The sequence below is a fragment of the Thamnophis sirtalis genome, unplaced genomic scaffold, assembly GCF_051295495.1.
Source record: "Thamnophis sirtalis isolate CommonGarterSnake01/CBP01778 unplaced genomic scaffold, rThaSir2_p1.2 scaffold_3, whole genome shotgun sequence".
Lineage (NCBI taxonomy): Eukaryota > Metazoa > Chordata > Lepidosauria > Squamata > Natricidae > Thamnophis > Thamnophis sirtalis.
This window is the reverse complement of record NW_028261383.1, coordinates 23004142-23026655: the sequence shown is the minus strand read 5'-3', so window position 1 is coordinate 23026655 and position 22514 is coordinate 23004142. Positions and strand designations below refer to the sequence as shown.

The 22514-nt window shown below is 40.9% G+C and overlaps 3 protein-coding genes across 3 annotated transcripts in view; all 3 read right to left on the bottom strand.

The window, feature by feature from the left end:
• LOC106542831 (uncharacterized) overlaps positions 1–22514 on the bottom strand; it is a 184853-nt gene that overhangs the window by 72901 nt on the left and 89438 nt on the right.
• LOC148047582 (uncharacterized) overlaps positions 1–22514 on the bottom strand; it is a 65843-nt gene that overhangs the window by 6525 nt on the left and 36804 nt on the right.
• LOC106550129 (uncharacterized) lies at positions 1837–18630 on the bottom strand. The gene is made up of 2 exons (XM_087708398.1): positions 18567–18630; positions 1837–5833 (listed from the first exon to the last, which is right to left on the bottom strand). The coding sequence occupies exon 2, from the start codon at positions 5232–5234 to the stop codon at positions 3288–3290; it is 1947 nt and encodes a 648-aa protein (XP_087564524.1). The 5' UTR covers positions 5235–5833; positions 18567–18630; the 3' UTR covers positions 1837–3287.

Here is a 22514-nt window from a genome sequence, read left to right as displayed (position 1 = left end):
AAGATTGACTACCTTGGGTAGCGTATCTCCCGTGATGGCATAGAGATGGACCCAGCAAAGGTCCAGGCTGTCACTGAATCCATGCCCCCCCCCCCCCCCCGCACCTGCAAACAATTTCAAAGTTTTGGGGGATTTGCTAATTTTTATCGTCAATTTATTCCCTCGTTCGTCAGAATTGCCCTCCCAATTACAAACCTCCCAATTATGAAAGTGGGAATCCTCCTGTGAAGTTGATTTCTTTGTATTGGTCTATCAAATGGGGCTGAGCCTGAAGGACCTTTCATGGCTGAGGAGGGACTGGAACCTGGGTGTCCCCAACTCCTCGTCCAACAACAGCACCTTTCCCCCTGCAGCACACCAGCTCTCTAATAGGAAAGCCATCCAGAGAGACCCCCTACTGCCCATTGGTCTCCTCCCCCTCAGCTGCAGGAAGGAAAAGCACAGAGAGTGGAGATGATTGAATGTGCTAGTCCTTGCTTAGTGACCACAACTGTGATTCACAAGTCTGGCAAATAACTTTATTGCAACAGGCTTTTGACCTCACTTCCCTTCTGGTCATTACATGTATCAACATGGACGTTGAGGGAGACATCAAATGGCTGCTACTTTTGATTTTATTTCTGCCTCCGACATAAACTTTGTCTTAAGCTGGTTGGGAAACCTGTTAATGGCTATCACAGGATCAGGGGACAAAAGGATGGTGGTAAATGCAAAGATTGTTATTTATATACCATCATAATCTTGAATGGTTGCTAAACACGTCAAATGGTGAGGACTATGTGTGTTACACCCAGGAAAAAAGCCATTTGCACTGGATGTCATTTGCTGGAAGCATCCTGGGGAAGAAATTATTGTTCTATCCAGCAGGTGGGTTACCCAGAGGGAGATATTTCTGCTCTGGGAGCTCCCCTTCCTCTGAGATTGATGGAGGAATTTGGGATTATGAGCGCACACAAATGGATGGCTGTTCCTCAAATGGAAGGTTTTGTGACTCTAAGCTCTTCCCAAGAAGATGCCACGTGGAGCACAGCCACTTCTTAAAAGCCCCCTTAACATGCTTCCTCCTAATCCTTCTCTTCAATAGCCTAGTTATCCTAGCTCCCTCAACTGATCATCATACAATTTAGCGTCCAGACCCTTTATCATCTTTATTGATCGTCTCTGCACTTTCGAGGGTTTTAGTATCTTTTTTGTATTGTGATGACCAGAACTGAATGCAGTATTCTAAGTGTGCTCTCACTAGCATAGTGTGAAGCATTCCTGTTACTTCTTGTTGGCTTTTTGAAACATTTGTTTCTGCTGCATCAAGGAAAGCGCAACTTTCACAATCTCTGTTGAATCTGATTCACAATGCGAAGAGTCATCAGGGAAGTCAGACTGATCCTCTGTAACGGTACGATTTTCAAAACCCTACAAACCCACTGGCACAACCAATGGCTACTTTAGGGGTTGTAAAGTTACAAGAGAAACCATAGCTTACTTGTCCAGTTTCAAATGTCCTAGTTTCCATCGCTCAGACTGGCAGTCATAGAGACGACCATCCTTGAATCTGAGAGGAATGCCAATCGAAACAGGACCAATTTAGCCATTCTAATTAAACTGTGCTTAATGAAATGTCATTCTTTCATGGAGTTTAGGACAGGCGCAGATAGCAAAGCAACAGATAAATTAAGAGGCAGAACTGCAGCTCATATCATCAGTCACACAGTGCATGGACTAATATATGACTGAAATTGGAATTTTAAATGTATGCGGAAGGAAAGGAAGCTGAGAAAGACAGATTGGTCATAGAGATGCAAAATGTAGAAGAGACAGATTACAAGTTAACAATTATAGTGCGTTGTTATTAAACTTATTAAAGTTTATTAAACCTTGCTTTAATGTTCATAGCAACACTGACAAAATCCATTTTTCCCTTGTAAAAAGCACGGATAATTCTAACATGCTGCATTTTTAAAAATGAAACATTTTCAACTGTACATTTTCCCCCCTGTTAAGGTAGCAAAACAGAGAGGTTTGTCCTTCTTCTGCGTGACAGTGTGGCAAAATTGCTGCCACTTCCACAAGTCTAACGTATGGTCCAGGGATCAATGCAGGACCCATTGAAAATGGTGGTGGCTTCCAAGACACAGTCATGAGGCCCAAAGATGCGTCTCCTCCCATCCTTCCCCGACATGAGAATCAGAGATCTTCAAAAGAAAAGGAGGAGGAGGAGGGTGTGAGGTCTGGTGGGATGGGAGTCAGGACTAAAGTCAGGCCGAAAAACAGTCCTATGACCAAACCAGACGTCAACATTTCTGAACTTCCAGGTTTCCCGTAGGGCTGTTTTTTGCCCTCCCAAGGCTCCTAGAAAGCCTCTGGAGCCTGGGGAGAGCAAAAAAAGTGCACCAAAAGCAGGGGGGGAGTGCTGGTCTTGTATGCACGTGTGTTCTGGTCGTACACATAGCGTTATGGGTGTGGGCACGCTTGCGCATGACAACCCTGTGATCTCCCCGCTTTTGTCATGCGATCCAAAAAATGTTAGCCATCTTCCATTCCCTCACCCCCCCCCCAAATATGAGGTTCAGAGATCTTCAAAAGGTAAGAAGGAGGAGGGTATGATGTCGGGTGGGGTGGGAGTCAGGACGAAGGGAGTCAGGTGTAAGGGGAACCTGGGGAGGGAGTGAAGGGCCAAAGAGACTCAAAGGTTAGGACAAAGAGCACAGGCTGTCTTGGAGCATGAGGGAGGGCTAGAGATGCCTAAGGCAGGCAGTCCCAGCCCTGCGCTAGGCCTCCAAGGAGTTTTTCCCGGCACGGATTAGACAGTGTTCTGCTTAGCGACTGACATATTTAATTCATGGCTGCATCAGGGAGAGCAGGGGATTCGGGTAGTTAAGGAAAGCAATATCACTTAACAGCCATTGCAACCTGCAACCTTAATTCAAGGCCCATCATAGTTATATCTTGCGGACTACTTTTATGAGGGTTGTGGAATTCTGGGGCTGAAAATCGAATGAAACCAAGGTAGAAGACGAAAACTCCACATGTGGGAATTCCATAATAAACAGACAAAATCTCCACCCAAAATTCCTTTTTGTGGAATTCCACTAATTCCGGAAAAAGAAATATCCAGAAGCTTCTGCTGATAACCAGAAACTAGTAGTTAGCCATTTTCCTTTTCACTCCACTTACGAATTTAATCCTGAGAAAGGTTTGAGCAAAATGAATCAGGCCAAAATTCAAACAATCAATTTCTCACCTACACTTTCAATGGGAGATCACAAATGAAATTCAAGTGTTATCAAATCTCATCTACCTTTCTTCATATGGATTAACTTGTGTGTAATAAGGGTTGATTTCTGCTTGAAGTAATGTCCACATATCGGACATTCAAAGGGTTTCTCTCCTGTGTGAGTCCTCTGGTGTGTCACTAGATTGGAATTCTGACTGAAACTTTTCTTACAGATTGGGCATTCAAAGGGTTTCTCTCCTGTGTGAGTCCTCTGGTGTGTCATCAGTTGGGAATTATTAATAAAGCTTTTCCCACAGTCAGGGCATTCAAAGGGTTTCTCTACTGTGTGAGACCTCTGGTGTCTCACCAGGTTGGAACTCAGACTAAAACCTTTCCCACAATCAGGACATTCAAAGGGTTTATCTCCTGTGTGAGTCTTCTGGTGTATCACCAGACTGTAATGACGACTAAAACATTTCCCACAATCAGGACATTCAAAGGGTTTCTCTCCTGTGTGAGTCATCTGGTGTCTCACCAGGTTGGAACTCAGACTAAAACCTTTCCCACAATCAGGACATTCAAAGGGTTTATCTCCTGTGTGAGTCCTCTGGTGTGTCACCAGGCCGGAATTATCAGTAAAACCTTTCCCACAGATAGGACATTCAAAGGGTTTCTCTCCTGTGTGAGTCCTCTGGTGTGTCACCAGGCCGGAATTATCAGTAAAACCTTTCCCACAGATAGAACATTTAAAGGGTTTCTCTCCTGTGTGAGTCCTCTGGTGTATCACCAGACTGTAACATCGACTAAAGCCTTTCCCACAATCAGGACATTCAAAGGGTTTCTCTCCTGTGTGAGTCCTCTGGTGTGTCACCAGGCTGGAATTATTAGTAAAACCTTTCCTACAGATAGAACATTCAAAGGGTTTCTCTCCTGTGTGAGTCCTCTGGTGTCTCACCAGGTTGGAACTCAGACTAAAGCCTTTCCCACAATCAGGACATTCAAAGGGTTTCTCTCCTGTGTGAGTCCTCTGGTGTGTCACCAGGCTGGACTTATCAGTAAAACCTTTCCCACATATAGGACATTCAAAGAGTTTCTCTCCTGTGTGAGTCGTCTGATGTGTCACCAGATGGGAATTAGTACTGAAGCATTTCCCACAGATAGGACATTCAAACGGTTTCTCTCCTGTGTGAGTCCTCTGGTGTATCACCAGACTGAAATACCGAGTAAAACATTTTGCACAATCAGGACATTCAAAGGGTTTCTCTCCTGTGTGAGTCCTCTGGTGTACCACCAGATGGGAATTCTGACTGAAACTTTTCCCACAATCAGAACATTCAAAGGGTTTCTCTCCTGTGTGAGTCCTCTGGTGTCTCACCAGAGTGGAACTCAGACTAAAACCTTTTCCACAATCAGGACATTCAAAGGGTTTCTCTCCTGTGTGAGTCCTCTGGTGTGTCACCAGGCTGGAATTATCAGTAAAACCTTTCCCACAGATAGGACATTCAAAGAGTTTCTCTCCTGTGTGAGTCGTCTGATGTGTCACCAGATGGGAATTAGTACTGAAGCATTTCCCACAGATAGGACATTCAAACGGTTTCTCTCCTGTGTGAGTCCTCTGGTGTATCACCAGACTGTAACACCGAGTAAAACATTTCCCACAATCAAGACATTCAAAGGGTTTCTCTCCTGTGTGAGTCCTCTGGTGTACCACCAGATGGGAATTCTGACTGAAACTTTTCCCACAATCAGAACATTCAAAGGGTTTCTCTCCTGTGTGCGTCCTCTGGTGTCTCACCAGGATGGAACTCAGACTAAAACCTTTCCCACAATCAGGACATTCAAAGGGTTTCTCTCTCATGTGAGTCTTCTGGTGTTTCACCAGGCTAGAATTATCACTAAAGCTTTCCCCACAGTCAGGGCATTCAAAGGGTTTCTCTCCTGTATGCATGGTCTTGTGTCTCAGGAGGTGGGAATTTCTACTGAAACTTTTCCCACAATCTCCACACTTATATTGTTTCTCCATGGAGTGAATCCTCTGATGTATTACCAGGCGGGAATTACGACTGAAGTCAGGATATTGAATGGGTTTTTCTCCTTTCTGATTCCTCTGGTGTATCACCAAGTTGGAATCATAATTGAAAGTTTTCCAACAATCAGGTCTTGTGTCTCAGGAGGTGGGAATTTCTAATTTCTCCCACAATAGGGAAGTCTATGAAGCTTTTGCACAACTGATATTCTTCAGGAGATCAAAAATATGGACAATGCCTTGTTTAGTGGTGCTTTTATTCAAGCCATCTTCTTCCTCACAGGGAGAGCCTGTTTGTTCTACATGACTTTACTATTGATCTTTTCCTCCCAACAGACTTCCAGATATTTATTCCTTCTTTTGCTGAATTATAAAAAGTCTCCCTTTCCATCTCATGTCATGTATCGTTGAGTTCCGCATAATATGCTCATTTTTTCTTGATTTTGTTTCTCAAACAGCTGCTGGAGGAGGAGCAGATTTGCATGGTTTTCTGCAGGGAATGGAAAATATTTTAATTTCTGGCTTGATTTCTTCCGTTTTCAACATTGATTGTTATTTACAGTTGTCCAGAGAGCTCTTATTGGCATCCTGTTCATCTGTAAGATGCAAAGAAAAGTGTACCTTTAATTTTTTATAAAATGGTTAGAGATGAGGTGGAAAAAAAAAAGTACTGTTTTTCCCAAAAATACGACAGGTTCTTATATTTTGTTTTTGACCCACGAAATATGGCCTTGGGCTTATTAGAGGGGGAAAGCTATTGTTTTGGGGTTGCCAGGCGGCTGCTCCCTTGCGAGTGGGCTCCCAAAGAGCCGAGCACAGCCTCAGGGTCAAAGTATCATTAACTGACCTAGGGAGTATCCCAAAGGTGCCAAGCCATGTGGCACTCTGCTTGCCCCCCAGCTGCTGCGGCTTGGCACATTCGGGGTACCCCCTAGGTCAGTGCATGGAGCTCTGCCTGGCTGGGATTGACTGGATGGCTGCTCGTGAGCATGGTCACCTCATGACTGGTTTGCCCCTGAGGCTGTGCCCAGCTCTTCGGGAGCCCGCTCGCAAGGGAGCAGCCACCCGGCAACTCCCCCCTCCAGCCAGGCAGAACGCCAGTCCCCAACCTAGCGGTATCCCAAAGGCGCCAAGCAACGTAAGTGCCTTTCTTCTGCCCCCCCCCACCTCCCGCAGCTTAGCGCCTTCGGGATATCGCTAGGTTGGTGAGTGTTGCTCTGCCTGGCCAGAGGGAGGGGGGTTTGTCCATGGGGCTTATTTGGGGGGGCTTATATATTTGCCCACCCATAAAATGTGGCAAGGCTTTAGTTTCAAGACATGTTGTATTTTCGGGGAAACACGGTATAAACCACTTTTGCTCATAGAAGTCTTCAGCTGCAAATAAGGGCTGAAAATACTGTCTACAACCCATCTGGTGACATCCTTGTTCAAGTAGTCCTCACTTAACCTATCACAATTGGAACTAATATATGTATCACGAAGCAGCTCAATCATTAAGCATCATCTCACATGACAATGCCAATTTACATCTTTTCCTCTGTAGTTGTTAAGTTAATAACTGTGGGTTGTTAAAGGCAATTTCATATGATGGTAACTTGCAATTTCCTGCCAGTATATCCACTGATTTTGCTCATCAGAAGCTAGCTGGGAAGGTCACAAATGAGGATCATGAGTGTGGGATGCCGCCGCCATCATAAATGTGCAACTATTGGCAGACCCCCGAATTGGTGCAACTCCTTTTCCTGCACCTTCAAAACCACAGTCCCTGCTGACATGCGGTCACGGAACAAGTGCTGGGATAAAACACAAATTTTGTGGACCAGGTGCACGTCTGCTTCTACTGTGCCATAGTAACTTTGAAGGCTCAGGGAAGAAGTGGTAAGTGAGGACTACCTGTGCAACCAAAGATGGATTAAGCACAATTGAACCTGGTTAATACATGGATGGGACAAGAAATACAATACTTATTGGCAAGACATGGAAGTAAAAAAACTTGCAAATTTTATTCTTCTGTCATTTTCAATACACATGTGGATTACAAACTATATCAAGAGGACAACATCAAGATGTAATGGGGAGAGAAGCCAACGTCGTGACAATATGGACGTGCGGTCTTGATGCTCTGAGACCACAGCCAATACTTTTGCCGCTGGGTGGTCCAATCGGACCTAAACGGTCCCGAAGAGATGGAGAACAGGAAGAATATGTCTTGCTGACCTCGGGGATATCGCAAAATCCCTGAAAGAAGCAAGTGAAGTTCTTCAAGCTGGCGACAAAAAATCCAGCCAAGCCTGACAAAGTCGGGGTGGCTCCAAAACGGAAGGATACGGAAAGAGAAAGTGTTTCCAGCTGATGAGGAACTTTTACTGTTTAAAAAAGAGACTGCCTATAAAAACTTAAAATTAATCTAAATTGGAGAACAGAAGAATCAAACGCCGGAATTAAATTTGGAATAGTTTTGGACAGTGGTTATCTTACTTTTTAAATGCTATATTCATGGATGGAATTTATGCAAGCCTTTTGAAATGGATGGATTATGTTTTCTTCTTCTATTTTTTCTTTTATTGTTCTCTGTAACCTATGGATTAAAGTTTTCCTCCTTCATTGCTGTGGGTATTTTTCTAGTTCATTTAAAGATTGGACTCTTTTTTCTAACTTGAAATACAAAAGGAAATTAGATTTTCAACAGTATTACCACTGCTCAGAGGATGGGAGGGTTTGTTGATTGGAGTTTGTGTATTGAAAATGGAACACTTTTTTTTCTCCACTGATTGTTTTGACTTGGCACTACAAAGTTACACTGTTTGGCTACAGAGAGTGATAAGAAAGGAAGCACACAGATGTCCCTTTGAAGTATATTTTTAATCAGAGAAAAGTGAAAACAAACAGCTGTGTTTGTTAGAATGGCACAATTTCAAAAAAAAAGAAATCTCAAGTTTGCAAAAGATACTTTCAGAAATACAAAAATTATCAAATACATATGAAAGAATAGAGAAAAAACTTTAAGATTTAGAGCATATAACAACAAAATATGATGAAGAAATTGAAGAAATCGGGACTTCCTGGGGGCGGAGCTGTCGCCGAGGAGGGCTCAACCGAGCTCCTCTCAGAGATCTGGTCTGTATATCTAAATAAGATCATAGATATCACCCCTTTTTGGCTATAAAGGGGCAGGGAGTAGCTCTGTGTGCTAGGGTCTATTCGTAATTCACAGCCTTTCTCTTTTTTTTTGGCTGTGGACAGAGATTAGATCCAGCGTAAGCCGAGCCTTTATCTCCAGCCAGTTTCTTCTCAGCTGCTTTTTTTTGCAGCCCTAGACAGGCGATCCCCCCCCCCCCAGGACAAAGCAAAGTTGTTTGAAGCTAGGATTAATACGGGCGGGTCCCACCCCTGTGAGATTTATGCTTTTATTACTATCTTAAACACCAGCACCATTTGTCTTAGAGGCTTCTTTGTTTAAACGGACTTCAAAATGGCGATTTCTCCCCGTTGGTGACTGATAGGGGATGTACTTAGCCGGTTTTACCTTCCTGCAGACCGCTCCTTAACAAAATATTTTTTTTTTTTTTTTTGGAAACAGAGGGGAGCGAAAGCGCTGTTTATTTGTTTATTTATAATGGCACCCAGGTCAAAATCGAAGCGTCTCTCTACAAATGTGCCTAAAGAATCTAAAGAATCTATACTGGAATCGCAGCCCTTGTCTCCTACGCCCTCTACTGGAGAATTTTTAACACAGGAATTTTTCTTTCAAATGCTTAATGATTTTAAACAAGAAATTAAGGAATTTGTATTGGAGCTATATGATGATTTAAAGTCTAAAATTGACCAAATGAAGGCGAATACGTTTGCAGCCGTGTCTGCCCTGTCAGATTATACTGCTGAAATAGAGAATAAATTGGAAAGCTTGGAGGAGGCTAATTCTAATTTGACTACTAATATTCAAATATTACAACAAAAAATTAGAGACACTCAAGAACAGCTCGTTATGATAAACTTTAATAAGAAGGCATTCGCAATAAGAGTCAGAGGATTCCGCGAAAAGGAGCGAGAGAATCTGAAACAGACCTTTGTTGAAGCCTTCAGCCATGCGGTGGGAAGCCCGGGACTTAACTTTGATTGGCAGATTCGGAAAATCTATCGCCAGAACTCGTTGGTAGCGGAACAGCGACAGCTCCCGAGGGACTTAATTATATATTTTTCCACAAAAGAATCCAGAAACGCGATTATGTAAAAGTTTCATAATAATAGTTTGCGAGTTGATGACCAGGACTTGATTGTCTTCAAAGAAATACCTTTCCAGATGTTGAGAGCAAGAAGAGACTATGCTTTTTTAACTAAAGAGCTTAGAAATCAACAGATTCAATATAGATGGGAGGCCCCAGCCGGCATTACGGTCACATTTGAGAATCAAAGACTTCGTCTTAACTCTGTTTCGGAGGCTCGAGATTTCTATTACAAGACTTTGAAGGCGGGACTTCCTGATTCACTTGGAAAAGAGGAGAGACAAGCCGAAGGAGAAGGCAAGCAACAGACCACATGGCTGCAAGATGGAGGGGGTAGCCTTTCCTCCCTCGGAGAAGCAGAAAAGCGGAGATCGAGGATTTAGACATTTTAAAATATTTGCCAAAGTTGTGGATTGAATGGGGGTTTGCGACCTCTCTCCGGTAGAAAAAGCGGAACTTATTGGTGGGGTGATACTGATTGTATATATGTAAAATGAATGCGGAATGATTTATGTTGTTTAAATTCTGTTAGAAGGGATTACTTTAAAACAGAAGGCAAACTGATTCTTGTTGAAAGTATTATTTGAATATGTGGAATGATCCATGCTATTTAATTTTTATTAGAAGGGAAAGCTTGGTGAAATTATTTTGAGCTAGATTTTAAATTAATGTCTGCATAAATTTGATAGTGGTAAATATCAGAGAAGCAAGGGATGAGGGTAAAATGCATGCGGAATGATTTACGTATATTGGTGGGGTGATATTGAATGTATATATGTAAAATGAATGCAAAATGATTTATGCTGTTTAAATTCTGTTAGAAGGGAAAGCTGGACGAGATTATTTTTTAAAACAGAAGGTTAACTGATTCTTGTTGAAAGTATTATTTGAATATGTGGAATGATCCATGCTATTTAATTTTTATTAGAAGGGAAAGTTTGGTGAAATTATTTTGAGCTAGATCTTAAACTAATGTCTGCATAAATTTGATAGTGGTAAATATCAGAGAAGCAAGGGATGAGGGTAAAATGCATGCGGAATGATTTACGTTGTTTAAATCCTATTAGAAGGGAAAGCTGGTCGGGATCATCTTAAGATAGAATGTAAACTGATTTTTGTGTAAAGTAATACTTGATCCACGCTGCTTAAATTTTACTAAGAAGGGAAAGTTTGGTTAGATTATTTTGAATTACTGTTTGAAAATAAGGTTAAGAAAGATTATTTACGCTGTTTAAATCCTATTAGAAGGGAAAGTTTGATTATTCTTCTGTAAAGTAATATTTGAATATGTGGAATGATCCATGCTGCTTAAATTTTACTAGAAGGGATTATTTTTGAGCTAGATTGTATATTGATGTCTATACAAATTTGTATAAATGTTCATCTGAATACAAGGTTAAGGAAGAGGAACGGGAGAGTCTATAGGAGGTCGGGGTAAATAACAAAGAAGTAAGAGACGAGAATAAAATATAGATAGAATGACTTACACTATTTAAGCATAGATAAAGATGGGGGGCTGAGCTTAACACAAAGAGTTCTTTTTCTTTTTTTTTCCTTTTTCTTTTTTCTTTTTTCTTTTCTTTCTTTTTTCTTGTTTTTCTTTCCTTTAATATATTACTTTTATTTTTAATCCATACGAACACAAGATACTTTAGATAGAAGGCAGTGCCAGGTGTGGGCCCTGGGAAGTCGGGAGGATTAGGGATGGGGATTTATGGGGGGTGGGTGGGTGGGTGTTAACATAATCTCAATAAGAACAAGAATGCACTTATATACGGTTGTTGTTTTTTCTTTTTTTTTCTCTTTTCTTTCTTTATATTTTTTTTCCTTGGTTTATTTTACTTTTTATCAGATTAAACAACACTTGAAGAAAGGCATACACCAAGGAGGGAGGTAGAGGGAAAGAAGAGGGAGGAGTAAGGAAGGAGTAAGGGGAATGTAAGGAGGGCGTGTTGGGAGTAAGGGGAGAAGGAAGGTTTGAGGGGAAAGGGAAGTAGGAGGGGAGTGTTAGAGGGAGGAAAGGAAAGTTGGAGGGGGTAGATGGGGTGTATGGAGGATGGAAGTGTCAGGTGGGGTTGTGAATGATGAGTTGTGTTTTCTTTTTTATTTTGTTTTAGTTATTTTTTTTTTCCTTATAGCAAATACCCTGTATATAAGTGATTGTAAAATGGAATGTGAAAATGAATAAAATATATTTTTTTTAAAAAAAGAAAGAAATTGAAGAAATCAAATGCAAAATGGGGTGGTTAAAATTCAAAAAATCAAAGTGGAAAATGAATATAAAGTGATTAAACCTGCTGATATTTATGGTGATTGGTTTGTCTCTGAAAATAGAAAGAATGGAATACTGAAAGAGGAATTAAATGGAGAGGAAATTTATTCCAGAGGGCAAGATACAGAAGAAGAAAAAAACCAAAGAATCTATGAATTTAAAGAGAGAAATTCTATTAGCAAAAACATTGATAACACTGCTGACAATCTAAGATAAGCTGAATAAGGAAACAGAAGGAGGGCATCAAGATTATAAGAGAGATCTTATAAGCAAGGAGTTGCTAAGAGGAATCTATACAAAGCTGACCAAGAAGATGATTAGAGGACTGGCACCACAAATGAAATGACCAATAGAGGATTAGTATTTCCTATATTAGTATTAACATGCTCTCATGCTAACGAGTTCTACTCCCCCTCCTAATCAGAAAAGAAATCGGTTCCAAATGCAAAACACAAGCACAGGAGAGGAGATTCAGTTTCGGTTTTACTTTCACAGCAGGAAGCAGCACACAAGTATCATCAAACTCATCCCCAAGTCAGTAGAAAGGCTGTAAAAAAGTATACATCTAATAACCCCTATGTTAATCCGTCACAAATGAGATCAATGCCTTTGTCTAATAAGTCTTTCTTTGGTTTTAAAGATGACCCTCAGTTTAATTACAGCAAGGAAAAAGTTGTTGATCTCGGACCCTGGTTACGCTGCGCCTGGTGCCATGCTCTGTCAGATTCCTGTTCAGTGAAGCAGAAATAAACAATAAACTACACAATTCTCAGTGTGTATTGTTTTATCTTCCACGCTCCAGCACAATCTGACAAACACCCAGGGATAAGATATAGTAGATGAAGTCAAGGCTGAAGTCAAGTGCTCCCTTCCACCTTTGAAACCTTCCCATGACTCCACCCTCCACCCACGGATGCTCACAACAGTCCCAGCCAAGCCACAAGCCATGTTGTTTTGCTGCCATGCGCAGGCAGACGTGCTGTGTTTCGGAATGGCAGATTGAGAGTTCCGGGATGTGCTACAGTGGTGATGTACCTCTCTCCCCTTCAGCCACACCTTGAATCCTTACACAGCCTTCTCACCCACCATCATCTAATGGTAAAGCACTTTCTGTCTGCTGTCTGGAAGTAGAACAGATGCTTCCAAATGATGTCTTTTGAAGTCAGAGAGGTGAAGGAGGGAAATTTTATGCCAACATTCAAAGTGCAGGGGCAGGTCAACCATAAGATAGGGAGTATCAGCAGCAGCAGCCTTCCTTTCCCCAGATATACTTTGTTGGCGATGATAACAAGGAGAGAGACATCCGTTGTGGAATCTACTCAGGCGTTATACCACAACTGGTTAGCCAACTTGCAGAAGTTGCTTAAGAACTTAAGGCAAAAAGAAAAAAAATAGCCAAACCTATCAAAACAGAACTGTAAAACAGGCAAGAACATGGTAAGAGAACACCTGTCCATTCTAGACAAGTTCTAATTATCAGGACCAGATTGATTACATTCTAGAGTTCTCAAGGAGCCGGCAGACCTGATCTAAGAACAATTGAACCATATCTTTCAAAGATCTTCACACACCAAGGAACTACAGGTGGATTGGAAAAGACCCGATGTAGTTCCCATCTTCAGAAAAGGGGAGAAAAATAGATCCATAAAACTATAGGCCAATTAGCCTGACTTCACTACCTGGGAAGATCCTGGAAAAGATCATGAAACAAAAGATTTGCAAACACCTAGAAGCAAGCAAATATATAACCAGAAGTCAATATGGGTTTGTCAAAAACAGATCATTCCAAAGAAATGTCATTTCATTCTTATACAAAGTGACTAAATTAGCGGACCAATCAAATACATAGTATCATTGGGTTTCAGAAAGGCAGGTGACAAAGTAAACCATAACATACTTCTTGGTAAATTAGAAAAATGTGGGTTAGGTACATCCATCCACAGACAATTACTCTACAGGGAAAAGAGTTGATCATGCTCAAACAGATTCCACGAAGAATTCGGGAACAACGTAGGCAGTACCAATTCTTAACAAACGAGTTAAATAAAAACAGAATAATGTACAGATGGTTGGTACCAGAAGGGGTTCACGTATCTTGGCAAGGAAAAAGATATAAGATAGAAAATACAGAAGATGCACAGAAATTCTATGAAGAATTCCGCAAGAGAGAAATAGAAAAAGGAAGCAAGGAGGAACTGGAAAGTGGAGGTCAAGAGGAAGAAACATTGATTTCAATTTGCTTTGAATTCCTGGTGGAAGAAAAATAGATTCTTATATTATTGTATACATAAATGAGAGATGAGTCCTTAGTACATTTCTCCCTGAAGGCAACAGAGTGTCTGCCAGAAGTAGAAAGTAAACACATCCTAGCAAAGAAATACAGGAGGGCAGGAATTGTGCTATAAATGCCTGTTTAATCTTTCGGGATGGTCACACCACTGCTCTGTCTCCCTATCTGTTCCCTTGAAAAAAAGATCAAGCAAATTTAAAAAAAATATTTCTCATCAGGGCGGGCAGAGAAAGTGGAGATAAGATACAGTCGGTCGTCCTGCCACAGTTGTTCTGAGGTAAACAGAAGCAGTTGCAAAGTGTGAATATTACAGCATTTACAGTTCGTTGAATGATATAAAATACTCAGATATGAAGTTGTGTTTCTGGAAACCCTGAGCAAATGAAGCTGAATGAGGAAAAAAAAATCCCCAGGACTGTCACCTAATGTATGCTTTCAGAACAATATGTGCTAAATATTTTCTGCTTCTGTGGGAAAAAAAAGTTAAGTTTCACTTCTCTCACACACTCCTCTTAACAAACGAAGGATGACATAAATGAGTAGCATTTGAACTTTGGAAGGGGAATTGCTTTTCAATCACAATCAAAACATTACTTTTAGATCATGTGATTAGAGCTAAAATATACCTACTCAGTCTCTGTTTCCATCTGTGGCTGTTTCAGTCATTATTTGCTATACAACATTGTTAAACAAATAATAAAGCATCAAAGGAAGCAAAAAAGACTGAAGTGTTAAAGGTGATTCTCTTCTCAGCGCTCTAATATTATTTAAGAGACAATCCTGTCCGTGTGATTTAATCTATCTAACACTTATGACTGATATAAAATGGACCACTTAGCAACCCATGTGAACCTGTCAATTCTCTGAAGAACATCCTGTCCATTTCAACTAGGCTCCCTGCTTAGTTCAGGCAGGGATGATTATATTGATATTTCTTAATCTAAGTCTATTTTCCAGGTTATCAACTTGACATCACTGTACCTCCCAGGCATTGGCAAAGGCTAGTTAGATTAGCATTGTCATTTTCATCCACTATTATCTCCAAGGCCCTGGCACTTCACACGCCTGTGTTCCTAACCCCCGCTGGAGGATCATCTAGGCACCATAGTGTACAGTTTTTTTAAAAAAACAACAACATGTGTTTTGTTTTGTCATTAAAAAACAAAAAGGAACCATAAACTGAAGCTGTGTGTTAGGAATATAATCTAACGGTTGGGTTGGCTATATATAAATCATGTAACAATGCTGTACCTGTTTCTTTAAATCATGCTGTAAATGTGATTGGTTGCTGTTTCCTCAATCAGCCATAAGATGGAGCCAGAATCACTCTTAGATGCTGATCTGATCTGAATGTTTGGAAGCTGGCTGTTAGAAGTGCCGTATAGTGATCAGCATGAGCTATTGTAAGTTTTTCAACTGCTTGCAAACTTTATGTACTGGACTGTTTATATGATTATGGACTATGTTATTTGTCTTATCCCTTAACTGAAAGACGTTGATGACTGACTGTCTTAACCATGTATGACCTGGACTGTTTGATGGACTCTGATACCTCTATTTCCACAAAAGTAAAAGCCTATTTAAACTAAAAAAAAAAAAAAAGAGGAAGAAACATCAGAACATAACGAAAGAAACAGGAGAGAAGAACAGAGGCATGAAAGAGAGAGAGAGCAGAGAAGGAACGCGCGAAAGGGAAAAGTCAGATACAAACCAGAAGCAAAAAAAAACAACCGGAGTTAAAGATGATCAAGAAACAACAATTCTCTCAATAAATTTGAATGGACTGAATGCTGGCATATAAACTATAGAACGAAAAAGAAAAAAAAGGAAATGATATGAAATTATATGGGTTTGTGGAAATACCATCCCCAAGAAAACATAAATTGAGATTTGAAAGAGACACCTATAACAATAGAAAAAGAAAGGGAGGGAAGAAGGAAGGAGAGGAGGAAGGAAGTAGTTAAAGGAGGGAAGAAGGAAGGGAAAGGAGTGGACGATGGAAGGGAGAGAAAGAGAAGGAAAGATGGTAGGGAAGGAAGAGGAAGAGTGGAGGAGAGGTAAGGGAAGAAGAAAGAGATAAGGAAAGGTGGGTAGAAGGGAGAGTAAGAGAAGGAGAGGAGGGAGGAAGGGAGAAAAAAGAGAAGGAGGGAGATTAGGAGGGGGAAAAGAGAGGGTAAGAGTAGGAGAGAGGTAAAGGAAGAAAGATGGGGAAGGAGAGGAGGTAGGATGGAAGTAGAGAAGGAAGGGAGAGGGAAAAGAAAAGAAAAAGAAAATAAGGTGGTGTCATAATAGATACTTGGGATGGTAAACAATACAATCTAAACTGTACTCTATAATCTCTTAAAAGGAATAACAATAGTATAAGATTGGCAAAGAAAAAGAATAACCATGTGATTGTTTACCTGGAATTGTATGTATATATAGCACATTAGAGATAAACAATATTTGGTTATAAATAGCTAACTATAGAAAGGGAAAACACTAACTGCAAAGAAACCGATACGGAACTGCTCTATGATATATGATGGAACTTTTGGTTCCTATGTTGTCTTAAGTCAGGTGTTTGTTGTTGATGTGTTGATGTGTGTAAAATAAAAACTCAAAAGAAAAAAGAATACAAATACCACAAATGGCAAGAGATATAGGACTGCAGTACCACTGGAAGGATACAGGTTGAAGAAATGAAATGTTAGAATAAAAATTGAGTTAAACTTAGTTAAATTTAGAGTATTATGTATAAAATAAAGCAATAGTAGTGGCAGCTAAATAAATGATTAATAATGATAATAATGCATATATATATATATATATATATATATATATATATATATATATATATATATATATATGCATTATTATCATTATTAATTATATAAATATATATATATATATACATATATATATACATATATACATACATATATACATATACATATATATATGCACACATACATACACACATACACACACTAGATTGATAATATGAAATTTTACATATTACAATTGTGTCCTTACAATTGTGAGGACCATGGAGAGGATGTTTAAAAGCTTTGTTATATAAGATAAATAATTCTATATAGACTAGAATATAAAGATGTAATACTATTGGATGATTTCAGGATGATGTAAATGCCATAATATAAATTTATATTAAATTTAGAATATTTTACGTAAAAAAGATGTAATAATAGCTATAGTCAAATGAATGTTTAATAACCATAACAATTTATACATATATATTAGAATGATGATGTGAGTCTTTCTGTAAATTGCTAGTGAAGACCATTGTGAGAAAGCACAAATGTTTTGTAAACAATCGACACACTGTAAGTAATTGGAGAAGGATTTTTATTTTATGTTTGTTTATGTCTGCATGTTTTATGTTTCTCTAAAAATAAGAACTTTTATATAATAAAAAAATACCTTCCATGAGGGAGTCGAATGGGAACACATCACATTTGCAAATGACACCAAGTTGGCAGGAATAGTCAACAACTAGGCTCAGGATAATCTCGATAGATTAGAACACTGGGCCCTACCTAACAAAATCAAATTCAATGCAGGAGGAAAAGGGTTTTACTCTTATGCAAGGAAAACCAAATATACTGGTACAGAATAGGTGGCACTTGGCTCAAGTAATAATTACAAGAGAAACCTTGAAGTCCTAGTGGACAATCATTTAGATATGGGCCAGCTGGGTATTGCAGTGGCAAAAAAAGCCAATACAGTACTAGGCTACATAAACAGAGAATCAAGATCATGTGAAGTACTAGTACCACTTTATAAAGAGTAAGATGACACTTAGATAATTGCACACAGTTTGGTCACCATATCATAAAAAAGATGTTGAGACTCTGGAAAGAAGGCAGAAAAGAACAAAAAAGAGGATTAGGGGGCTGGAGGCTAAAATATAATTAAGGGGTTGCAGGAATTGGGTATGTCTAGTCAAGTGAAAGGAAGGACTAGGGGAGACATGATAGCCATCTTCCAATACTTGAGGAGTCGCCACAAAAGAGGGAGGGCGTCAACCTATTCTCCAAAGCCCCTGAAGGCAGGACAAGGAACTGCATGGAAACTAATCAAGGAGAGAAGCAACTTAGAACTAAGGAGAAACTTCCTGGCACTAAGAACAGTGAACCAGTGGAAGGTTTTCCCTTCAGAGGTTGTGGGGGCTCCATCCCTGGTGGCTTTTAATCAGAGGCAGGACAGCCATTTATCTGAAATGATGTTGGGTCTCCTGCTTGATCAGGGCGTCAGAATAGAAGACCTGCAAGGTCCCTCCCAGCTCTGTCACAAACCCTCCAGTGATGGGAGCCCCCACAACCTCTGGAGGGAAGCCATTCCCAAAGGATCCACCTTCACTTGGAAGAGACTTTTCCAATCTTCCCACCGGAAGGAAAATTGCAGCCACCAGTTTCACAGCGTGCAGCCCCAGTGGGCTTAAATTCGGGGAGGGAAGGAACCTGCAGCAGCAGCAGCTGAGATGCTTCAGCCCAGTTGCTTCTCTGCTTCCAGGACTCTCCTCCCACCCGCCCTCAACTCACCTTCCAGCTGCTGCTTCGACCCTGGGAAGAGCACAAAAGCCGCTCTGCACAACACTCTCCTCACGAGTGATCCGGAAGAGGAAGTTCAGCTGTTTCCAAAGGTGCTTTTTTTTCAAAAGGCCACTGGACTTTCTTTCTTCTACTTTTCCCGTCGCTTTCCAACCTTTCTAGCAACACAGTACTCGGTGGTTTTAACCCTTTTAAGCACAACCACAAGTATTAGCCTCTTTCTAGGCACAGGTGTTGCCTGTCTGAGCACCATCTCCAGATAGGAGGCATTAAAAAAAAACCCTTCTCCAATTTCTACCTGAGGTGTTTGCAAAATATTTCCACTGTCGTTTTTGACTTCTAGCAACCGACTTTGCAGCTGAGTCTAGTGAAATAGTGAAATGTGATGTTACTTAACCTTGTGAAGATTAGCTATGTGCTGAGCCCTAAAATTCATGAATGTTTTACAGAATTACACTGTTGAAAGAAATGTCCTTCTGGGTTCGGCTCCAAGTGGGGAAAAAGACACTGGAGACATGGAGGCTGCTTGGAAAGATGGTTTAATGGTGGACAGGACCACATGGCTTGCACTGGAGTCTCCCATTAGGTCACACATAGAAACATATGCAGCAGGGCCTAGAAATGGAGCCTAAGAAAGAAGGCCTGATATACGGTAGAAGAAATTTTCCCCTCCCCCAATTTCTATTTTTCTTTTTATTGTACAGAGGGTTGTTTTTTATATATTCTGCTATTTCCCTCATGTTAATTTTAATGTCTTAAGAGAAACACAACGTTCAGTTTCATCCTTCTGCATCCTGAATGTCTTCCAGATTTTGAGGCCAGAATTTCCTAGCCAGCATCTCCTTTGCACAAAATATCTGTGAGTGATAAGCAGAGTTTCTGAGTGGTCCCAATAAGTTGCTGGAGCTTCTAAAAAATACATGGTAAAAAAATATTATTATTTGTATACTTGGAACCATACCCATTGCTCTTTCTTGCCTTCTGGGGCTTTGGTTCTATGCATCAGACGTCTCCAAGAGAAAAAAAAAAGTCACATGGACCTGGCCTGGCTAAGCCTTCCTTGCTGGCACAGACCCATTGAGTCTGTGGATGGATTTTTCCCAGACCTTGGCCATTTGGAACAAAGGTTTTAAAGGGGTTTTGAATGTTGAGTTCAAAGGCTGCTTGGAAAGGTGAGTACCTCTAAATTTTACCTTTAAAAGCCCAGGAGGTGACAGAGTGTGTCTGTCTGTGTGTCTGAATGCGCTTGAAAAAAAAACTCCCTTCTCTGGATCTTTCTCCCTTTGTGCATTTACTAACAGCAGAATGACCAACAAAATCTTCCCAGGCCATTTGCCTGAAAAACTGAGGGCTGACCACAGGTTAGAAGGTACATTCACCTGTTGGGGGTGGTGTATTCCACGGTTGCAAGGGACCCAAATAAAAGAAAAGAATGGAGCCTTGGACTCTTGTTGCGGACAGTGGGAAGAGCAGACCAGGAAATGGGAAGCTCAGAGTCTAGGATGCCACTGAAATCTCCTCAAGGGAGTCTGATGGAGACCTGGGTTTGGGACAAATTACCTGTCCAGACAGGAATGAAGAATACTCACATGGGCCAAGGTATGTGAGAAATGGACTCTGCTCAGGGATGAAGCAAGAAAAACCAATTTGGCTAAATAAAGATACTTAAAAGGAAAACATATAAATAGGAACGTTGGGGAATTTGTTTTTTTTTTTGTTGATTGCTTCTCTCCCTCTGTTTTCCATGCAACCACATGATACATTTGTTAGGATCTGTGCCTTTCCTAATTTAACTGAGATTTATTGTGGGAATGACCAGTGTCATGTGTGTGAGCCTGAGAGTTTTGTTTTTCCGCTCATTTTGGGAAAGGGAAAGTACACTGGTGGAGGCTGCAGAGGACTCTCATGATGATTATGGCAGTGGCCCCCAAAACGGAGAGTTTTCAACCCATGAAGGTCTAGCAGCCAGGGCAGAAATTCTGTTAAATAGAAAAGAAATGTATAGTGTGCAATTTTCTGTTCCAATTCTTTTTAGATATCTGATGTCACTTTCTAGGAACTTTCAGTCAGGTGTGAAGCAAGCACATTTCCCAAAATTGTTTGCATCCATGATTGTACCTTAGTACATAATCAAAGACTGCCCATTTCCTTTGATTGCTTCCTGAACCTGCCTTAGTTTATTGCATCCAGAATCTGTGAGGCCAAATTTAGATTAACCAGTATACAAGCCAGGCTATGAACACTTTTGAAATTGCGCACAATGAGCCCTGGGACTCCTACGTATTCTGCTTTACTGGGCAACTGGGCATCATAATTTGTGAATCACAATCAGGTTGGGGTTTGGAAGTCTCTTTTTTGCTACCTCTTTAGTGAGGAAATTGACTGAGGGGGCATGCCCCCCCCCCGGAATTGGGAACGAGATATGCCTATTTGGGCCTTAGTGCCGCAGAACAAAAACCAGCCAGGGGAAGCTTTATGTCAGGAGTCCTCAAACTACAGCTTGCAGGATGGATATGGCCTGCCAACATGATGTATCCATCCTGCGCATTGGTAGGATTAAACCCTGCCCCTCGACTTACACTCTTTGTATGCCTGTCTTTTCCTGCCAGCGTCATCATTCCTCCTCCAGCCGTTGGCCTTATATATACCTTGCAGAATCTAGCAGCTAAGCTGTGTACTTCTGTTCATAGCTGGTCACAAAGGTACAAAGAAAGGGCACGAGCTGGAGGGTGGGAAGGGGAGGGCGGGGTGGCAGATGGGTGATACTGTCGTTGAGTGTACTGACCTCTGCAGGTAGTAGGGGAGCATTCAGGAGACTGTGGCATCGGAGCCCTTCTGGGGTGTTTCCCAAATCCGGCCTGGCCTACGTGGGGAGCGTATGGGGATGACACGACACTTCTGGGCCAGTTTGGGCAGGGACTGGTTTATAAAATGGCTGCACAATGTTATACATATATATCTACCCTTGTTTCCCTCGTTTGGACCCCAAAATAAGCATCAAGTCTTAGTTTGGCTCCCGCTTTCAACGACCGTAAGGAGAAGCGAAGAGGCAGGAGAGACGAAGCGGGAGCCAAGCTGGGTCATTCCTTCCAAGAGGCAAGTTTCCCATCGAATGACTCGCTGCCCTAGACCCTCTGCAGTCCCTCTCGTCTGGCCAGAATGCCAGCGAGAGTGTTGGGCTGAAGGAAGAAGGGATACACACACTCGCGTTCTCCCTCTCTCTCTCTCAAATGGCAAATCCGAGCAGCCGCTGCTGGGAGCCCGTCCCATGCCTTCTCCCAACCCCCGTACCCCTTCTCTCAGCTACATTCTGCCTTGTGATTGCTGTCTGCAGGCTGGCTCTCCTCTCCTATTATCCTGGAAGGCGTCTCATTGGGTGGGGGGTGGGGGGGAAGCAAGCCTTTCTCCATTCAACAGATCCAATATACAGAGTTTTATTTTTTGGCCCTAAAAATATTGTCACTGAGGATGACAGAAATTTCTTCATCATTGCTATTGGCCTCAAGAAGCTAATAATTAAACATGGGTTTTAGTGTACTTAGTTAGCCATCTGCTTTTTAACATTACATGGTATCAGTTTCAAGAATGCATGCATTCCTGAAAACTTGTAACAAACTTGTTGAAGGGCCTATGAAATATTTTCTAGTTTAATGTAGAATAAGTATTCTTAATAAAAGAAAAAAATCATTTTTATTTAATCAATTGCATTCCTTTTTATAATGACATTAATGAACTAAACTGGAAATAAATCTATGTTTTGCTAGAGTTTTAAAATTAAAAAACCTTACATTTTTTTGCTATTATTTTAATCAGAGTTTTGCCAAGTGAAATTATATAATGGTTCCTCATGTCTCTGTAATTTTCTAAATTCCATCCAGAAGTACCACAGAATCTGGCATTTTCAGCAGAAGGATGCTGATGCTAATAAAACATCCTGAT

Coding starts and splice junctions, on each gene's coding strand:
- LOC106550129 (XM_087708398.1), bottom strand. CDS start 5,234: ATGGAGAAACAATATAAGTGTGGAGATTGTGGGAAAAGTTTCAGTAGA.